Source organism: Ornithorhynchus anatinus, chromosome 1 (genome assembly GCF_004115215.2).
Source record: "Ornithorhynchus anatinus isolate Pmale09 chromosome 1, mOrnAna1.pri.v4, whole genome shotgun sequence".
NCBI classification, from domain to species: domain Eukaryota; kingdom Metazoa; phylum Chordata; class Mammalia; order Monotremata; family Ornithorhynchidae; genus Ornithorhynchus; species Ornithorhynchus anatinus.
The window spans coordinates 73,885,018-73,903,075 of record NC_041728.1 but is presented as its reverse complement, the minus strand read 5'-3'; the positions used below and the strand labels follow the sequence as shown (position 1 = coordinate 73,903,075).

Sequence of the window (18,058 nt, the reverse complement as noted above, 5' to 3'; positions counted from 1 at the left end):
GAAATTAAAATTAGGCTGGTAAAACTCCAATTTTAAAATCTAAGCAGTCCATATATGACTATTATATTGCACTGAGTAATCCGTAGAGTTAAACTCAACATGACTAAAAGAGGAATTGTTTACAGAATTCTGTAAAACGAACACTCAAATTTATTTCTGTAAGCATGATGACTTAACAAAAAATTTCAGTGCTGAGAATGAAGGATATACATATCAATAAACCTTATTCTACAAATGTAGAGCGCAGAATTCATCTAAATGCAGCAGGTGTTTAATTGAAAAGTACGTTACAATAAAGTGGGCAGATACAGGGATCTTATAGTTTTGAGTGTGAGACAGACATTGAAATAAGCACAGGTAGGGGAAATAGGAGAGGATATGGATAGATGTGTAACTGCTAAGAAGATGGGAGTAAGGTGAATGTAGCAAGTTCTTAAGGGGGTACAGATGCACAGATGACACCGGAGGGAGGGTGGGCAAGCACAGGGGAGGTGGGGTAGTGGACTCTTGAAGGGTGTGTTCTGCAGTAGATCATTGCTTGTGCCTAAAAATCAGGGACCTGGAACAGACCCTGAAGCACATTGTCCATGAGCTGAGTTAGATTGGAAATAAGCAAAATCAACCTGGAAGTGTGTCTTGGCTCATTTCCAGTGGGCTGCTGGGATGTGTACTGGCCACAGACCCTTTGGAAAAAAAAACCAGACTTGCATAACAACCAGTCAATGGTGCTTATTGAGTTCTTACTATGCTTACTTATACACTGTACTAAGCACATGTATACAATAAAGTAAGTAGGCATGACCACTGTCCTTGAGGAGCCTACAATCAAGTGAGGGAGTAAACACACTTAGCCTCCTAACTTGAACTCTCAAAACTTGTGGAGGGTTTAGCTTTGGAAGCCAGTGGCTTTTCTGACCAAACTGGCTTCACTTTTGGACAGCACTTTCTGGGCCTTCAGTGTCAGGGCAAGCTTTATCTATAGCATTTCTACTTTCTCTTTGTGCCGGATGGCATTGCTGTAGGCATGACTGACATATTCTCTGCTTCCCAAGGCATAAAGCAGGAAGAATGAAAGCGGGGAAGCAGGGCATTTCTCTATTGTCCACCCTTAGGAATGTGCAATTCATTCCCTCTCATTGTATATCGCTGTCATTGCGCAGTAGCTGAAGGGAACTCGCATGCACCTAGAATTGGGAGAACAGATAATTCATAAAGAAACAAAAGCCTTGATTGGTGGGAATTTTGGATAGTACTTTCCTTACATAATCACCATATTTTCTCCATTACCCCAGATTCTGCTTAATGAATTTGATACACGGAAACCTCAATATGAACAGCTAAAGACAACTGGCCAGAGTATTCTGAACAGACCAGGTGAACATCCTCCTTTACATGGAACTGTGAAAGAGCAACTGGCAGCTGTAGCTGAAAAATGGGATTCACTAACGGGACAACTGAGAGACAGATGTATTCGAATTGACCAAGCCATTGACAAAAGCACACAGTATCAAAGTTTGCTGCGAAGCCTTTCTGATAAGCTAAGTGTCTTGGATAATAAACTTAGCAGTAGTCTGGCCGAGAGTGCTCACCCTGATGCTATGAAACAGCAGTTGGAAGCAGCCAGAGAAATGGAGCAGGAAATAGAACAGGAAATGAAGAATTTAAAATTGGCCCAAGTTCTCTGTGAAGACTTGTCAGCGCTGGTTGGAGAAGAGTACTTGAAAGCAGAACTCAGTAGGCAATTAGAAGGCATCTTCAAAATGTTCAAGGATATTGAACAAAAAGCAGGTTTGTATTAAATTCAAATTACTTTAAAGAAACTCACATAGATTTGAGGCCCTTTGCAATTCATTTTTTAATGAAAGAAAGAGCATTTTGTTCTGATCCAGAAGTAGACTGGGTTTTCTGGGAGATGTCACGCTTAGCCTGTTACCATTAATTATTAGGGTCTAAGAAAGCATTAAGAAGAGTATCAATTGAAAAGTAGGGACAAATCAATGCTAAAATAAATGCTTACTGCTCTTGGGGCATGCCCACATCCAGAACAATCTGTTGATCAATGGTATTTATTGAGTGCTTATTCTGTGTAGAGCAATGCACTAAGCATATAAGAGATTCAACAAAGTAGTAGACTCAACAAAGTAGTAGACATGATCCCTGCCCTCAAGGAGCTTACAATCTTGAGGGGAGACAGATGGCAAAATAAATTACAGTTAGAAGGAAGCAATGGGGTTTAAAGACATGAACATAAATTCTTAGCTGGAGGGAGGACCTAAGTGATTGGGTGGTGGGAGCTCAAGAACATAGATGACCCAGTAGGGAGGAAAATAGAATGGGAAGATGAGTGATTAGTCAAGGAAGACTTCCTGGAGGAGATGTGATTTTAGTAGGGCTTTGAGGATAGGAGGAGTAAGCAGTGGTCTGCCAGATGTAAAGGGGGAGGAAGAATATAGTCCTAGGACATTTTAGTTCTACTCCAAAGTGGTTAAGTGGGAGGTTTGAAGAATCCCAAGTGAGTACATCTTTGAATGATGTTGCTTCCAAACCATTGCTTCCAAGAAGCTGCAAAATTGTGTTGTTGTCTCAGGAATTCATTGGACCAGGAAAGCAGTTGATTTTTCATAGGCAAAATCAATTCCGGTAGCATTTATTGAACAATTAGGATGTTCAAGTATCCACTCTAATGATGGAGACACAAATAGTTTACAGTTAAGGGAAGAGTGAAAATGGAAAAATGAATATGTACTCTATATAAGAGGTAGATATAGATGAATTGCCACATACAAAATTGTTTCAAATGGCTCAACAGTGTAGGAGGGAATTGGGAAGATATTACCTGGGCAGAAGAAAATTGAATCAGGAAATGTTTCTTGGAGGAGATGGGATTTTAGGAGAGCTGTGAAGATGAAGGGCACTGTGGTCTGGTGGACTTGAAAGGGAGGTCTAGGCAGGAGAAAGGGTGTGAGCAAGGTGTCAGAGGTGGGAGTCAACAATGTGATATAGTGAGAAAATGAGCATAGGAGAAATGTAGAGTATGACCTGCAGTGTAGTGAAAGACAGCTGTATACTTATATGAAATATATTTTGCCCATATACTTATAAGGAGAAGAAAAATAAGAGAACTGTAGGTAGAATGTCTTGGTCATGATTTTCTTCTTGATGCAGAGTGGAATAAGTAACCATTGATATTTTCTGAGAAATGGAGAGATGTTTACAGAGCAACATTTATAGAAAAATGATCTGGGCATAGGTATATTTTAATATGCAGAATTTTATGTATATTTATCTGCACATATAACTGTATTTCAGCTAATACATCATGACTCAAGGTCAGGGAGCTTATGCGTCTTGATGCCTCTCTACTCTCCCAACTACTAAGTTCAGTTACTAGCACTTAATAGAACCTGGCTTCTAATTCTGGCTCCACCACTTGTCTGCTCTGTGACCTTGGACAAGTCACTTAACTTCTCTATGCCTCAAGTACCTCGTCTGTAAAGTGGGAGTAAGACTGTCAGCCCACGTAGGACATGGACTGTGTCCAACCTGATTGGCTTGTAATAATAATAATGATAATGTTAGTATTTGTTAAACACTTACTATGTGCGGAGCACTGTTCTAAGCCCTGGGGTAGATACAGGTTAATCAGCTTATCCTACGTGGCGGTCACAGTCTGGATCCCAATTTTACAGATGAGGGAACTGAGGCCCAGAGAATTGAGTGACTTGCCCAAAGTCGAACAGCTGACAGGTGGCGGAGTTGGGATTAGAACCCATGACCTCTGACTCCCAAGCCCGGGCTCTTTCCACTGAGCCACATCTCTTGCATCTATTCCAGCACTTAGTACAATGCTTGGCACATAGTAGTCACTTAAATACCGTAAAATATAGACACTGCTTATTGGGAACCAATGTGAAGTACAGACTGGAAAGGGAGATGTGAAACCAGTAAGGAGACTGATTTTAGGTAGTTAGATATGCAAAGCACCTAGATCAGAGTGGTCACTGCTCAGATGGATAAGAAGTGTCCAGTCTGGAAAGATTGTGGAGATATTGTATTATCCCAAGCAATTAGAATAGAGCTCTGCAAACAGTAAGTGCTCAAATACCATCGATGGATTGATTGAAGAAAATCCTGCTGGGTTCAGCAGCAGACTCAATATGAGAGTTGAAAGAAAACCTTCACTCAGGAAAAATATCAGAGTCTGTGGTTTCTAGATTGGGATGAGGATATTTTTGACTGTGAAAGGAGAACTAAATAATAATAATTATGGTATTTGTTAAGCGTTTACTATGTGCTGAGCACTATTCTAAGCACTGGGGTAGATACAGGGTAATCAGGTTGTCTCACGTGGGGTTCATACTTTTAATCCCCATTTTAAAGATGAGATAACTGAGGCACAGTGAAGTTCAGTGACTTGCTCAAGGTCACACAGAAAACAAGTGGCAAAGGAGGGATTAGAACCTATGTCCTCTGACTTCCAAGCCCATGTTCTTTCCACTAAGCCATGCTGCTTCTCTGGAGCAGACTTGGGAGGGAAGATGAGTTGTAGAGAAATTTAAAAATTTTTAAATTGTTAGATTTCTTACTTGGCAAAATGTTGGGGTTACATGAAAAAATTTTGTCCTTTTGCCTTGGTATAAAATTATTCTGTAGTACAATATTAACTATTTCTGTAATGTCATTTTCAGGACACCACGTTCAACAACTTCAGTCAGCCTGTGCAAGCTCTCATCAGTTTCAACAAATGTCTCAAGAATTTCAAGTCTGGTTAGACACAAAGAAAGAAGAACAAAACCAATCTCCCCCTATATCAGCCAAATTGGAGTGCCTGCAGTCATTAATTAAAGACCAGAAGGAATTTCAGAAAAGTTTAACTAGCCAATGTGACTCTTACAAAAAAATTGTTGCAGAAGGTGAAAACCTATTACTGAAAACTCAAGGGGCTGAGAAAGCCGATTTACAGGTTCAGATAAATACCATCAAAACCAACTGGGATGGGCTTAATAAACAAGTAGTAGAAAGACAGGAGGAGTTAAAAGATTGTCTGGAGAAGGCCTTGAAATACAAAGAGCATGTAGAAAATTTGCAGCCATGGATAGACAAGTGTCATAACAACCTGGCAGAAATAAAGGTTTGCATTGATCCTGCTGGAACTGAAAATTCTATTGAGAAAGTTAAAGCTCTTCAAAAGGAAATGGACCAACATTTTGGAATGGTGGAATTATTAAATAATGCAGCAAATAGTTTGCTCAATGCCAGTGAAATAGATCAGGAAGCTATTAGAGAGGGGAACAAGTCCTTGAACCAAAGAGTTGACACACTAACTGAACAGCTTCAGAGTAAGAAACAGTCTCTGGAGAACATGTCTAAGAAACTTAAGGAGTTTCAAGAAGCCTCTAAAGAAACCCAGAGGCTACTGAAGGGTGCCAAGGAACAGCTGGAAGTGTACGATTCTCTGGGCCCACAAGCTTGCAGTAACAAACACTTAACGATTATGCAGAGCCAGCAGAAGTCTCTTCAGACTCTGAAACATCAGGTAGAGATGGCTAAAAAGGTGGCCCAGGAACTGGTAGTTGAGGCTTCTGACTCAGAGGGCACCGCCGACCTCCTTATACAAGCTGAGTCTCTAGAACGAGAGCACAGGGATGTCAGCCAGCAAGTCGAGGACAAGTGTTCCTTCTTAGAAGCCAAACTTCAGGGCATTGGCCACTTCCAAAACAGCATCCGGGAAATGTTTTCTCAGTTTGCAGAGTTTGATGATGAGCTGGATAGCATGGCTCCAGTGGGCCGAGAAGGAGATACTCTGCAGCGCCAAAGGGAGGACATTAAGGACTTTCTGAAGAAACTACAAGACCTCATAGTAAGCAATGGGAATGCAAATAAAACCTGCAAGATGATGTTGGCCTCTGAAGAAGCGTCTCCCGATCTTGTTGGTATTAAGAGGGACTTGGAAGCTTTAAGCAAACAGTGCAACAAATTATTAGACCGAGCAAAGGTCAGGGAGGAACAGGTTGAAAGCACTGTAAGCCGGCTGGAAGAATTTTATGAAAAGTTAAAAGAATTTTCTGGATGCCTTCAGAGAGCAGAGGAGAACGAAGAGTCCCAGGGTCCAGTTGGAATGGAAACAGAGACAATAAACCAGCAGCTAAATATATTTAAGGTACAGAAAGCATTTCTTTTGAGTTATTATTATAATCATCATTCATGAAAATAATTATGATAGTGTGAAAATGTGATGTTTATTTTGGTGCAGGTTTGACAATCAGTTTGTTGTCTGTGAACCAAGTAGTTGGTTGAGCATGTGGTTTTTCTGGTGGCCTAAGATGCAGAAACCATGCAGGGTTTTTTCCTGGCTTTTTGATGTTGGAATGGCACCTGTTATGGCCTCTGCCATAACTGTGTGGTTCAAGTTTTAGCTCATGGGTCAGGTCCCAGGGGCATCAGGTTTGATAATGACAACCTCTGAAAGGTCCAACTCTGAACTCTGGGTTCACTCAAGGCAGTAGTGGGTCCAATCCTGAGGCTTCATGTTCTCTCCAGGAGAGTAGGGCTGCCAGATTTCAGATTTGATAATAACAATGGCCACAGTTCAGTTTTCCTAGATTCTTCAGGAGTGGAAACTCCTGATGAGAATTCTCTCAGAAAATGGGACATGGGACATAAAAGATGTTTGGCAACCAGCTCCATAACTAATAATCACAGGGGACTGGCACTAGCAAGAGTATTGTCCCATTGTTCTACCAGCAATATGGGGAGGGTCCCTTTCTCTCCTAGGTTAGCATAAATTGGGGAGTGGGTTTGGAGTAGGGAGGTGGATGCTGAAGACAAGGGAAGGTGGAGGTACAATAGAACAACAAGAGAAAAACATTATTTTATTGTCAAAGAAATGTACAAATCCCAGGAAAATATTGATCCTACTGCACATGTTCTTGCTGTCATGAGATGGCATTGCTGTTATTGCTGATCTCATGCCTCTTTGTCACAATACCCCTGGCAACCCTAACCATTGGTCTCACATCTATTGTACTTCCAGAGCCACATCTCTTTACCAGCAGTTCTCTAAGCAGGGAATAATCAAGAGCCAGACTTGATTGCATCACAGTGTCACTTCATGAATAGCCAAGCAGGGCCCAGATCTCAACCTCCCTCTTGCACATCTACCCTCTCATTTCCTTTTTATTGCAGAACCTTTTTATCATTCCTCATTTTTAAAATGGCATTTTTTAGCACTTATTATGTGCCCAGCACTGTACTAAGTGCTGGGGTAGATACAGTTAATCAGGTTGGACAGACTCCATGTGTGACTTGGCTCAAAGTCCATTTTATAGATGAGGTAACTGAGGTAAATCACCCCCAGATTACAAAGCAGACAGGTGGTGGAGCTGTGATTGGAATCCAGGTCCTCTGACTCAGACCTCTGCTCTTTCCACTAGACCATACTGCTTCTCAGTCATTTCTACTCTACTGGAGTAGGTCATTTATTTGCTACTATTCCTCTTTTGTCCCTTTAATAATGTTCATGTATTTTTCACTGCAAATTGTGTACTGCTCTTCTGCTTTGAGTTAGTCCTTGATTGACCTTTGCTGGTGAGAGAAAAGGAGCAAACTCAGCAGGGTGTAACGGTAGATTAATGCATTTAGTGAACCCAAGAGAGGATATTTCTCATTGTGCATTTCTGTTTGATGCAGCTAAATAAGGTTGGAAATCAGGTTCTATGTGTCCTGATCTATTTTACCTGAAATCTAGCAATATTTGGGGATCTAGTAAGGGTCTGCAAGGGCAAATTATTAGTTAAAAGTTTAAAATGGCAAATGAGAATGTAGTAATTAGAAACATGAGTTATTCTGAACTAAATGTTCTCAAATAATTTACAGTGAAGCCAACTAGCTTTTATTTTCTGAACAGAGAAGATTTCCTGATTTGATGTCAGTAAAACTATTCAGAATGTACCACAAAACAAAATTTGTTGCCTAGTGTAACAGATTAACACTTTTGAGACTGCCATCACTTTGCGATCATTGCTTTTCACATTTTTTTCCTTTCAAATATTGTTACTCCTTAAAATGCCCCCATTTTAAGGCTTTTCTTCAGTTTCAAGTAGTTCTAACTTACCTAAGGTTTCATTAACACTACAGTGCCTAAGAATTTGTGTTAAATCTGTTGCCAGAATATCATGACATTTTACATAAAATCAGGCAGAGGAATATTGGAGACAAGGGGTGATGAATGAAGGGGATAAAGCTTGAAGATATGAATTTGTCTCAGTACTTTCCCTTTAGCTGGTGTGTTAGTGGATAGAGCATGAGCCTGGGAGTCAGAAGGATCTAGGTTCTAATCCTGACTCTGTCACATGTCTGCTGTGTGACCTTTGTCACTTCACTTCTCTGGGCCTCAGTTACCTCATCTGTAAAATGGGAATTCAGAGTATGAGCCCCATGTGGGACAGGGACTGTGTCCGACCTGATTAAATTGCATATACCCAAGTGCTTAACAAATACTATTATTATTATTCACTGTTCTCCCCTAACACTCCCCTTCCCCCCATCCCCCTTTACCAACAGTTCTTCATGTTTCTCAGCCAATCCCTGATGATACAAAAGGGATTAGAACCCAGATTCTTCTGACTTCTAGGACTGTGCTCTATCCACTAGGCCATGCTGCTTCACTCAGAGAGAAGCAGTGTGGTCTAGTGATGATACCATTGTATTTGTTAAGCACTTACCATATGCCAAGCACTGTTCTAAGTGCTGGGGGGGTATAAGGTAATCAGATTGTCCCAAGTGGGGCTTACAGTCTTAATCCCCATTTCTCAGATGAGGGAACTGAGGCACAGAGAAGTTAAGTGACTTGCCCAAAGTCACACAGTGAGCAAGTGGCATTAGAATCCATGACCTCTGACTCCCAAGCCCATGCTCTTTCCATTGAGCCATGATGTTTCTTAATGGAAAGAGCTTGGGCCTGGGAGTCAGAAGAATCTGGGTTCTAACCTTGGCTCTGCCACTTGTCTGCTGAGTGACCTTAGACAAGTCACTTCAGTTTTCTACACCTCAGTTATTTCATCTGTAAAATAGGGTTTAAGACTGTGAACTCCTTGGAGGGCATGGATTGTGTCCAATCTGATTATCTTCTATCTACTTCAGCACTTAGTACAGGGCCTGTAACGTAGTAAGTGTTTAATAAATACCATTTAAAAAAAGTCAAAAGGAGGCCAACCCAGACTAGGCAGACATTTATGCATCAAAAATTTAATTCAACATCCCTGGGTTTAATGCTGCTGTCCTGAATTCTTTTGCTCAAACAATACCCTCTCCTATTATGTATGGATACACAAATAAGTAGAAAGCTAAATTTCAAAATCCAGTCATCAATCAATCATATTTATTGAGTGTCTATTGTTTACAGAGCACTGTGCTTATCATTTAGGAGAGTACATTACAATAGAATTGGTAGACATGTTCCACAGTGAACTTACAGTCTAGTTGGGGAGACAGACATTAATATATCTTCCAGTATATCCTTTTGGAGAGATTGACAGTGTTTCACAAAAATGAAACCTCAAATTTCATGCCAGTTAAAAGATATGCACAGTTGAACTCCCAATGTTGTCTATGACTAAGTGTCCTGGGCATCCCCACGTAGGTGCCCCTGACTTCTTGTGTAATGTCTTAGTGTTCATTAGCGTTCATTACTCTGAATTATACACAGTACTAGTGTAAAATCAATGTCAAGACCAGCTAGCCAATCCTATTTAGATTCCATTCAATCCTGGAATGAAGTCAGAGAATCTGTTGAGGTGGGTGCTTATTGCAGCTTAATTTAGCTATGCTGGTCATGTAAGAAGATAGCAGGATGCCTAAATTGCTGCTTTATAGTACAGGGAATACAGAATATTTAGACCAGGGAGGTCTAAACAAATGCTTTAAAAAAGATAGTATGTAGCCTGGGAAATGCCTTTGGGAAGATTGGGATGCCAAATGGTAGAAAAACCAAGACCTGCAAGGGGAAAAAGAAAGACTCAGCAAGATAGTAGGTGACATATAGGTTTTTCAGGCTACTAACGCTACTGGAGGTCCCTCTCTTTCCATCATTTTGTTTCCTGTCTGTATCAATCAGTCAAAGGTATTTATTGAGCGATTCCTGAGAAGCAGAATGACTCAGTGGAAAGAGCTTGGGCCTGGGAGAGGTTCTCAGTTCTATTTCTAGCTCTGCCAATTACATGGTGTGTGATCTTGGTCAAGTCAGTTCACGTCTCTGTGCCTCAGTTCCCTCATCTGCAAAATAGTGATTGAGTACTAGTTCTCTGTCCTTCGTAGAGTCTGAGCCCCAAATGGGACCTAATTTTCTTGTGTCTACCCAAGTGCTTAGTAGTGTGCCTGGCACATATTAACAGCTTAACAGATACAATTATTATTATTACTTTATGCAGAGCACTGTATCTAAATACTTGGTAGAGTACAATAATATAGAGTTGGTACACAATCCCCATCAAGAAACTTAAAGTGTAAAGTGCTGAGTGGCTAGGGTGATAGAAATTTAAAAATAACTTCATTTGAACTGACATAAAATTAAAATTTAATTTGGTTTTCATTTAGTGTAAAACATTGATGTAGTTAACTTTGGGTAGATGATCTGCTATTTTTGTCTGTTATTGTACATTAATTTGGGATCTGGAAAGCTGTAGGTGATAATATTTAGCATTATTTTGGCTTCAAAATTATCCACTAGTTTAAAAATGGTCCAACTCATATTTAATTTTGCCATAATATTTGAAAATTATACTGTGGACATTGCTTAAGGAATAAAAGAACAAAAAGAGAGCTATTGGTTCAATGTTCCTGCTCCTGCATTAGTTGATAATGTTAATTTCAAGGCTAGACTATTTTTGAATTATTTTAACCTTAGCAATATTGCCAAAGATTTATCACATTTAATAGGAAATGTCAGACTTCAGGGGACAAGTGAATTTGGTTTTTACAAACCACTACATTTTAAAAATTTCAGTATTCCTCTGTTATTTAGAACATTTCATATTCTCCATTGAGGGGGAAAATACATCCCCGTAGGTTGGGGGAAGTAATTCTGCCAGTCTTGGGATAGCATAATCTAGAATTACAGCAAAATCCAAAGCTTGTTGAAGATAGTACCTAAATTCCCTCAACAAAACGCACTAATAATAGTTTCAGGTTTCTAAGGGTAGATTGTTAATGGAAAGCACTGGTGCTAAATGAAGCTGGCTTTCACAGTCAGACTTGGGATATGGGCTGTTTTATTTCAAAAATGAAACATTTCCCACTCAAATACAAAGGACCTTTTATGTAATTACACTACCTGATAGCCTTGAAAATCATTCAGTCCTTTCAGTAAGGGTGTTCCTTAATTTTTCATTGAGAATATAGAGAACTGTTGTTGTCAGCTTTCATCAGTTGATGGTTCATCCCGTTTCTATACAGAACAATGAAGATTACCAAAGAACTGCTCTTTGTATTCACACTACAAAACACATGCTTGCAGGCTGGCTTCTCACTGGACTTGATAAAGCCAGCCAGGCAGCATATTCTTGTCAGTAAGCAAAGACTTTGAATTGGTTTACTCTGACCATATAGACTTTGTCCTTTAACTTCCAGAGGAGATATAGGGGCATGTATTTTTCTTGGTAAAAGCAGCCCAAACACTGTAGGCAAAATTCAATAGAGTGTTCCTGATTAATAGTTTTTGCAGATACTATAGTCAAGGAAATTCCCCAGTCAGACTTTCTACTTCAACTGTGGAAGAGGAAGCTGGATCAAGGCTGGCATTTTAACAAATCAGCAGAGATTCTCCTTTCTAAAAACAAAGTTGCACAAACCTGTTAAGTAAAATACAGTTTTTGTCACCATTTGAAGATGTGATTTCTGTGGGTGTGAAGAATGAAAATGGCTCTAAAAAGGATGTCCATTCATCTTAACTAATACCAATGTGGCTTATTTTCTCATTTAGGAAAACTGAGATGATGGTTTCAAGATTAATATCAGTTTTATGCCATTTAATATCTTGCGATTGCATTTAATTGTATAGGGATTAGAAACTGTATTTTCTATAATAGCTGTGGTCACCAGAATTGAAAAGAGAAGATGAATCTTTTGGAAAACTGATATGCAATTTAAGTACATAAGGGAAAAAAGATACAGATACTAAGAAGATGACATAGAATCTCGTCACTATTAACTCTGCATTTTATCCCAGAAGTCAGAAAATAGTTGAGAGAAAAGATATTTTTGCATGGCTAATCAAGTTTTCCATCATTTTAATAGCTATGACTATATCAAGCTCATAGTTTAAGAAGTATTCATCTACCCCTGATTCTTTGCAACTACCAGGATCCTGGGTACAAGAATTAAAGGGAGATCAGTAGTTTTTCAACAGCAAGGCTGCCCTTCCTTTCCTAGGATTGAGAGCTCTACTCAGGAGTGGCACAATGGACTAAAGCAAGAAAGAAGTTGTAATTACACTTGTTTATCTGGGATTATAAACTCTCCCCGATCCTGGCCTGTCATGTATCTTTTTCCATACTTAATGATGATAGTAAAATAATAATAATAGTTGTGATATCTCTTAAGTGCTTATTATGTGTTAAGCACATTACCAAGTGTTGTGGGTAGATAGAATGCAATAGGACTCAGCCCCTGTTCACATGAGGCTCACAATCTAAATAGGAGGGAGAACAAGAATGGAATCCTCATTTTACAGTTGAGGAAACTGGGCACAGAGATGGTAAGTAATTTAATTCAAGCACTTATCCTATCCTATCTTTATTACTACATCAGCCTTCTTGCTGACCGCCCTGCCTCCTGTCACTCCCCACTCCAGTCCATGCTTCATTCTGCTGTTCGGATAATTTTTCTTCAAAAACATTCAGTCCCTGTTTCGCCACTCTTCAAGAACCTTCCAGTGGTTGCCCATCCACCTCCGCATCAAACAGAAACTCCTTACAATACGTCTTTAAAGCGCTCCATCACCTTGTCCACTCCTACCTTACGTCCCTGATTTCCTTCCACAACCCAGTGCACACACTTAGCTCCTCTTAATGCCATACCCACTCACTGTACCTCAAGCTCATCTATCTTACTGTGACCGCTTCCCCATGTCTTTTTTTTGTCCTGGAATGCATTCCCTCTTCATATATGACAGATGGACATTCTCCCCACTTTCAAAACTTATTAAAAGCACAGCTCCTTCAAGAGGCCTTCCCCTACTAAGTCTTCATTTCCTCATCTTCCCCTCCCTTCTGTTTCACCTTTGCACTTGGATTTGTACCCTTAATTCATTCTTCCCTCAGTCCCATAGCACTTATGAGCATATCTTTAATTTGCTTATATGAGTATCTGTATACCCCTCTAGATTGTAAACTCAAGGACAGGGAATGTATCAACATACCAGCTGTTATATTGTACACTCCCAAATCCTTAGTCCAGTACTCTGCATACATTAAGCACTCAATAAATAATAATAATAATAATGATAATGATGGCATTTGTTAAGCACTTACTATGGGCCAAGCACTGTTCTAAGCGCTGATATGATTGATTAATTGATTGATGGACTTGCCCAAGGTCACACAACAAACAAGTGGCAGAGCTGGGATTAGACTTTCAGATCCATGTTCTTTTCATTGGGCCATATCAATTCTAGCCCAAGGTTGGCCCATCTGGGGGGACCCAGGATATCTCATTCATCCCTGCCCTGTTATATCCTGAGGCCCAAGTGTTGTTTTTTTTTCCCCTGTGGTTTGTGCCAAGGTAACAGAAGTCTTCTAGAGTAGGTAGGCTCAGATTGTGGAGATGGAAAAGGAAAAAACCTTTAGTGTTGAAGCCTCGCAGAAGTAACTTCAACCCTTTTCACAGAATTGGGATGATTAAAATGAATTTATAATCAGTGACATGTATTGATTGCTTACTGTGTGCAGGTTACTGTACTAAACATTTGGAAAAATGTAATACAGTAGAGTTGCTAGGCACAAGCTCTTCAAGGATGGAAAACTACTTAAGGCATATGGATGGACATCTTAAATAATTTCCCCTACACACCACCACATCACCCTATGCTACCCCCAGCCCCATACAATGGAAAAATAGTCTGTTTTAATTTGGGATGAGCGAGGTGCTAATGATAAAGTGAGACACTGGATATACTGCAGTTACTATAGATCCCACCAGCCCACCAGGATTTTCCTGGCCCTGGGAGAGATGTAAGGCCTGGAGCTCTACTGTACTAGAATTAACATGGCCCTGGATGTGCCCAGAGGCAAAGGAGTGGGTATATTATGCTCAGTAATGTGAGGGCCCTATTCTGTTGTGAGACCTCCTCAGTCTTCTTTAAAAGGGAGCACAGGCTAGGGAAGTGGGAAAAGAAGGATGACAGCGATGAATGCTTCCACCTCCTGCTCCATCAGTATCCTCAGATGGACAAACTGGTTTTAGATACTGGACTTACGTTGCCTGGATACTGTGATTTCATTTTGATAGACATTTTTACTAATATTTCATGTTTAGTGAATGCCGGTATATTCTAAACCCTTCAAAACATGTCAGTTCAAATCTGTGGTCCATTTTGAAGATAAAAATTCCTCTCTTCAGAATTAGGAACAGTGGACATAGGCACTTAAAACAAGGGTTATAGTGTATACCATTAATATTAAATATTAACTATGTCCATTTTTTAAGGTCAGCTTAACAAAAGGCTTTAGGTCTTCTGTTAGGGATGGCAGATAGATTTAATTATAATTTTACACATATAGCTTTTGGTAAACATTTTCAGATTCATCTCAGAAATTTTTTTCAGAAAGGTGTTAGCAAAAGCACAGCAGAGTACTTTTACTTCCTTAACTGTGACCCATTTAATGTGTGTTTGGGAATAACATGTGTTTTATTTTGCTATGAACATGATAGAATCAAGGGGTTGGTATTTTGTTTAAAATTTTTTCCTGCTGTGACAACATACATTGCTCAGAGAAAACAATTTTTTTTATGTAGAAAGACTCATCCTGTTGATTGTAAGGTTTTCTATGTAAATCCTTTCTCTACTAGAATTTAAAATTTCTCCCAGAAAGTCAAGATTTGGCTTCCTGTTTTTCTTTCCAAGTGATGGAAGATGTGGATTATTATAATTTAACTGATAAATCTCCTATGGTATGCAGTGCCTTGTTATCCAGAGCCATATTTGCTCTTGACCTGTGGTCAGCACTTCCACTGACCTCAGGAGCAGCTTATACTTCCAGTAATTAATAGTATTCCAGTCAGTACTGCTGAGGAAGGAGTTTGTGTATTGCCAGTCTACTATTTAAGAACAATGTGTTCTGTTTCACGGCTTTAAACTCAGACATAAAAAGGACATGAGAAAATAGGTTGTGAACTGCCCTGTTGACAGGACACTCCTGCAAATATTCTTAGCATACTAAGAATTAGTATTATAGACTTTAGATTCCAGTTCAAGTTATAAGCTAGTGTTAGGCAAGATTTTTTGTTTTGTTTTTATATATACAATGAAGCAAATTGCTGTGGTTTTCTGCAGGTTTAAAAAATGTTATGGAAATTTGGTGGAGGTTATGGTATCAGGTTACCTGGCTCAGCAGCCTGCTGTAGATTTCCACATTTTGAATCAATTAACGGGGCTCTCCAGAACACCATCCCCTGTTCTTCAGAATTAAGGAATTCTTTCGGAGTTGAATGATGTCACTGCCCGCCAGCTTGTTGCATTTCAGGGTTTTGAGGCTGTAGGTACCTCCCACTGCAATAGCTCAGTCTGCCTCAGAGACGAGACAAATGGTAAAAGTGAAAAGATGACTAAGAAGTTAAGTCATGGGAGAATAGAAAGTGCGAGTGGGAGAGAGAGCTGAGGGGTCAGGCACCTACGGACGCTGGGGAAGAATAATACCCAAAGCACGAATGGGATAGTAGCAGATGTTGCCTGGAGAATAAAAAGGGCGTTTCTTTAAGCTCACTGTTGGGAGGATGCCTGCCGGTTCATAAGAAACCAGGGAGAGCTGAGAAGCTTATCTACTACAGTGGATAGTACACACAGAGACGTTCACTCTTGGAGTTCCTTTTATGCCGCCTTGTCTCCGCTGCAGTTCCGAGCGAAGATGAAATTGCGACCACAGTCTGTTTGCTACCGGATGGAGATAAGTCATAGAATTTTAACTCAGTATGAGTTGTGCAGTGCCTTAGAAAAATAAGCTGAAGCTTTTTGCCTCTGCAGTTGCCTTAGGCAGGATAAACCTTTTCAAGGGGAATACTTTGAATCAGAATCTTCAAACTGTGCATTTTTGAAGGAGAAACTATTTTCTAACTGTTTGCTTTAAAGGGCTGCTTGATTGTATTGGCCTGGAAATCCAGAAAGCTATATTTTTCTTTGGGAGTTCTTGAGTACGCCACAAAGGAGCTTAATATGGGAAGAAGGAAAAACTGCCTTTTGAATCATGGTTATTTATAGCTACTGCCAAAAAAAAATAGTAAAAGACTATTTTATTTTTCATACCATGTTAGATTTAACTTATTTCTCCCCGAAGACTCGTTCTGTGCCTTGGTCTAAATCATACCCAGCTACTGTATTTTCCTTTTAAGTTTCTGAACCATGTCTTATTTATAAAGGAGATGGAATTGTGCAAGCCATTTAAATGGATTACAGTTAATCAGTGCCCCGCAGAAGATAACGTGCTGCCTGCTACACTGCTTATTCGTCCGGAAGGTTTAATCTGGAAGTTTCAGATGCAAATTGTGACCTGCAAAAAGAAATGAACTGCCTGATGGAGTATTAGAAGTGTTATGGTCAATTTTAATATCGGGATGTATGTGTGTGCATCAGAGTGTGTGTGTGTGAGAGAGATGTGACCTGCAAAAAGAAATGAACTGCCTGATGGAGTATTAGAAGTGTTATGGTCAATTTTAATATCGGGATGTATGTGTGTGCATCAGAGTGTGTGTGTGTGAGAGAGATGTGCATCTGTGTATATGTAAGGCTTTTTGGAAGAATTCTGAACTGTTATTGAAGCACTTTATATTTTAGAATAATTCTAAAACAAAGCCAGGTAAAGTTATAGTTGCATTTACACTAATGCACTGACCGTAACCTTAATCACCTCATAAATTATGGCATATATCACCTATGTGTACGGATCTTTATCCTAAAGACAGTAATTATTTAAGTCTGAAGAGTCATTTTAAAAGTAGACTTCATCTTACGTCCTACTTCCTGGAGCAAGAGGCATAATAGTACGAGATGGGTAAACCACTTAGCAGGCCAGACTGTTTACGTCAGAATCCCCCCTGTGTGGGGAAGGGGGAAGAAGAGGAGGATCTAAATATTGAGGACTGCTATGTTCCTCAGCGCTCAATCTATGATACCGTGAGGCTGAATGAGCAGATTGACTCTGGGTCTAAAGGTAGCCTGTCCTCGAGGCATTTTACCGATCGGACTTTACCTTATAGTCACAGAACACTGGATGTTAGTACTTTGTGTTCTAATGGTGCCCTTACTTCTTCTAGTGTGTTTGAGTTAAGAGGCAGAGAAGCTCACAAATTAGATGAAAAAATGATTTTTGATGCACTCAAATTAAACAGTGATATAATTCGGACTACAGGATTGCCTAAAGCAAAGTCACACGCAGAGAAGAAAGAGCATAGGCGATCCTGGAGAATATTTGTTCCTCCCAATTTTGCAGACTGTTCCAGCAAGCATGAAGGCTCATTCGCTGAATATTCTGATGGGTTAGATCCAGCCAAGGCAAGTAAGTGTAGATGGGGCACTAATTCTTTAACCTCAGAAGAGGACGATTCTGGTTTATGTAGCCCCCCAACAGAAAGGGAAGAAAAACAGGATCCTTCCACAGGGAACCCAGATCAAATCCGAAGTTTGTCTTCGGCTGAAGATATCCGTATCGCAGACCGGCATGGACCTTTTTTTTCTGTCAATTCCACTGGTGAACAGAAAATTCCACTGCTCTCCTCTACCCTCATCTATCCAGATGAAAACACCAAATTTACTTTACACAATGATCCACAAACAGAAAAAACAAATCTAGAT

General features: G+C 39.8%; 1 protein-coding gene across 1 annotated transcript in view; it reads left to right on the top strand.

The window, feature by feature from the left end:
- LOC100073893 (dystonin) overlaps positions 1-18,058 on the top strand; it is a 416,997-nt gene that overhangs the window by 384,257 nt on the left and 14,682 nt on the right. Inside the window, exons 60-61 of the mRNA XM_029062300.2 lie at positions 1,293-1,788; positions 4,689-6,160. Coding sequence (XP_028918133.1) covers positions 1,293-1,788; positions 4,689-6,160 — 1,968 coding nt within the window. The remainder of the gene's footprint in view (positions 1-1,292; positions 1,789-4,688; positions 6,161-18,058) is intronic.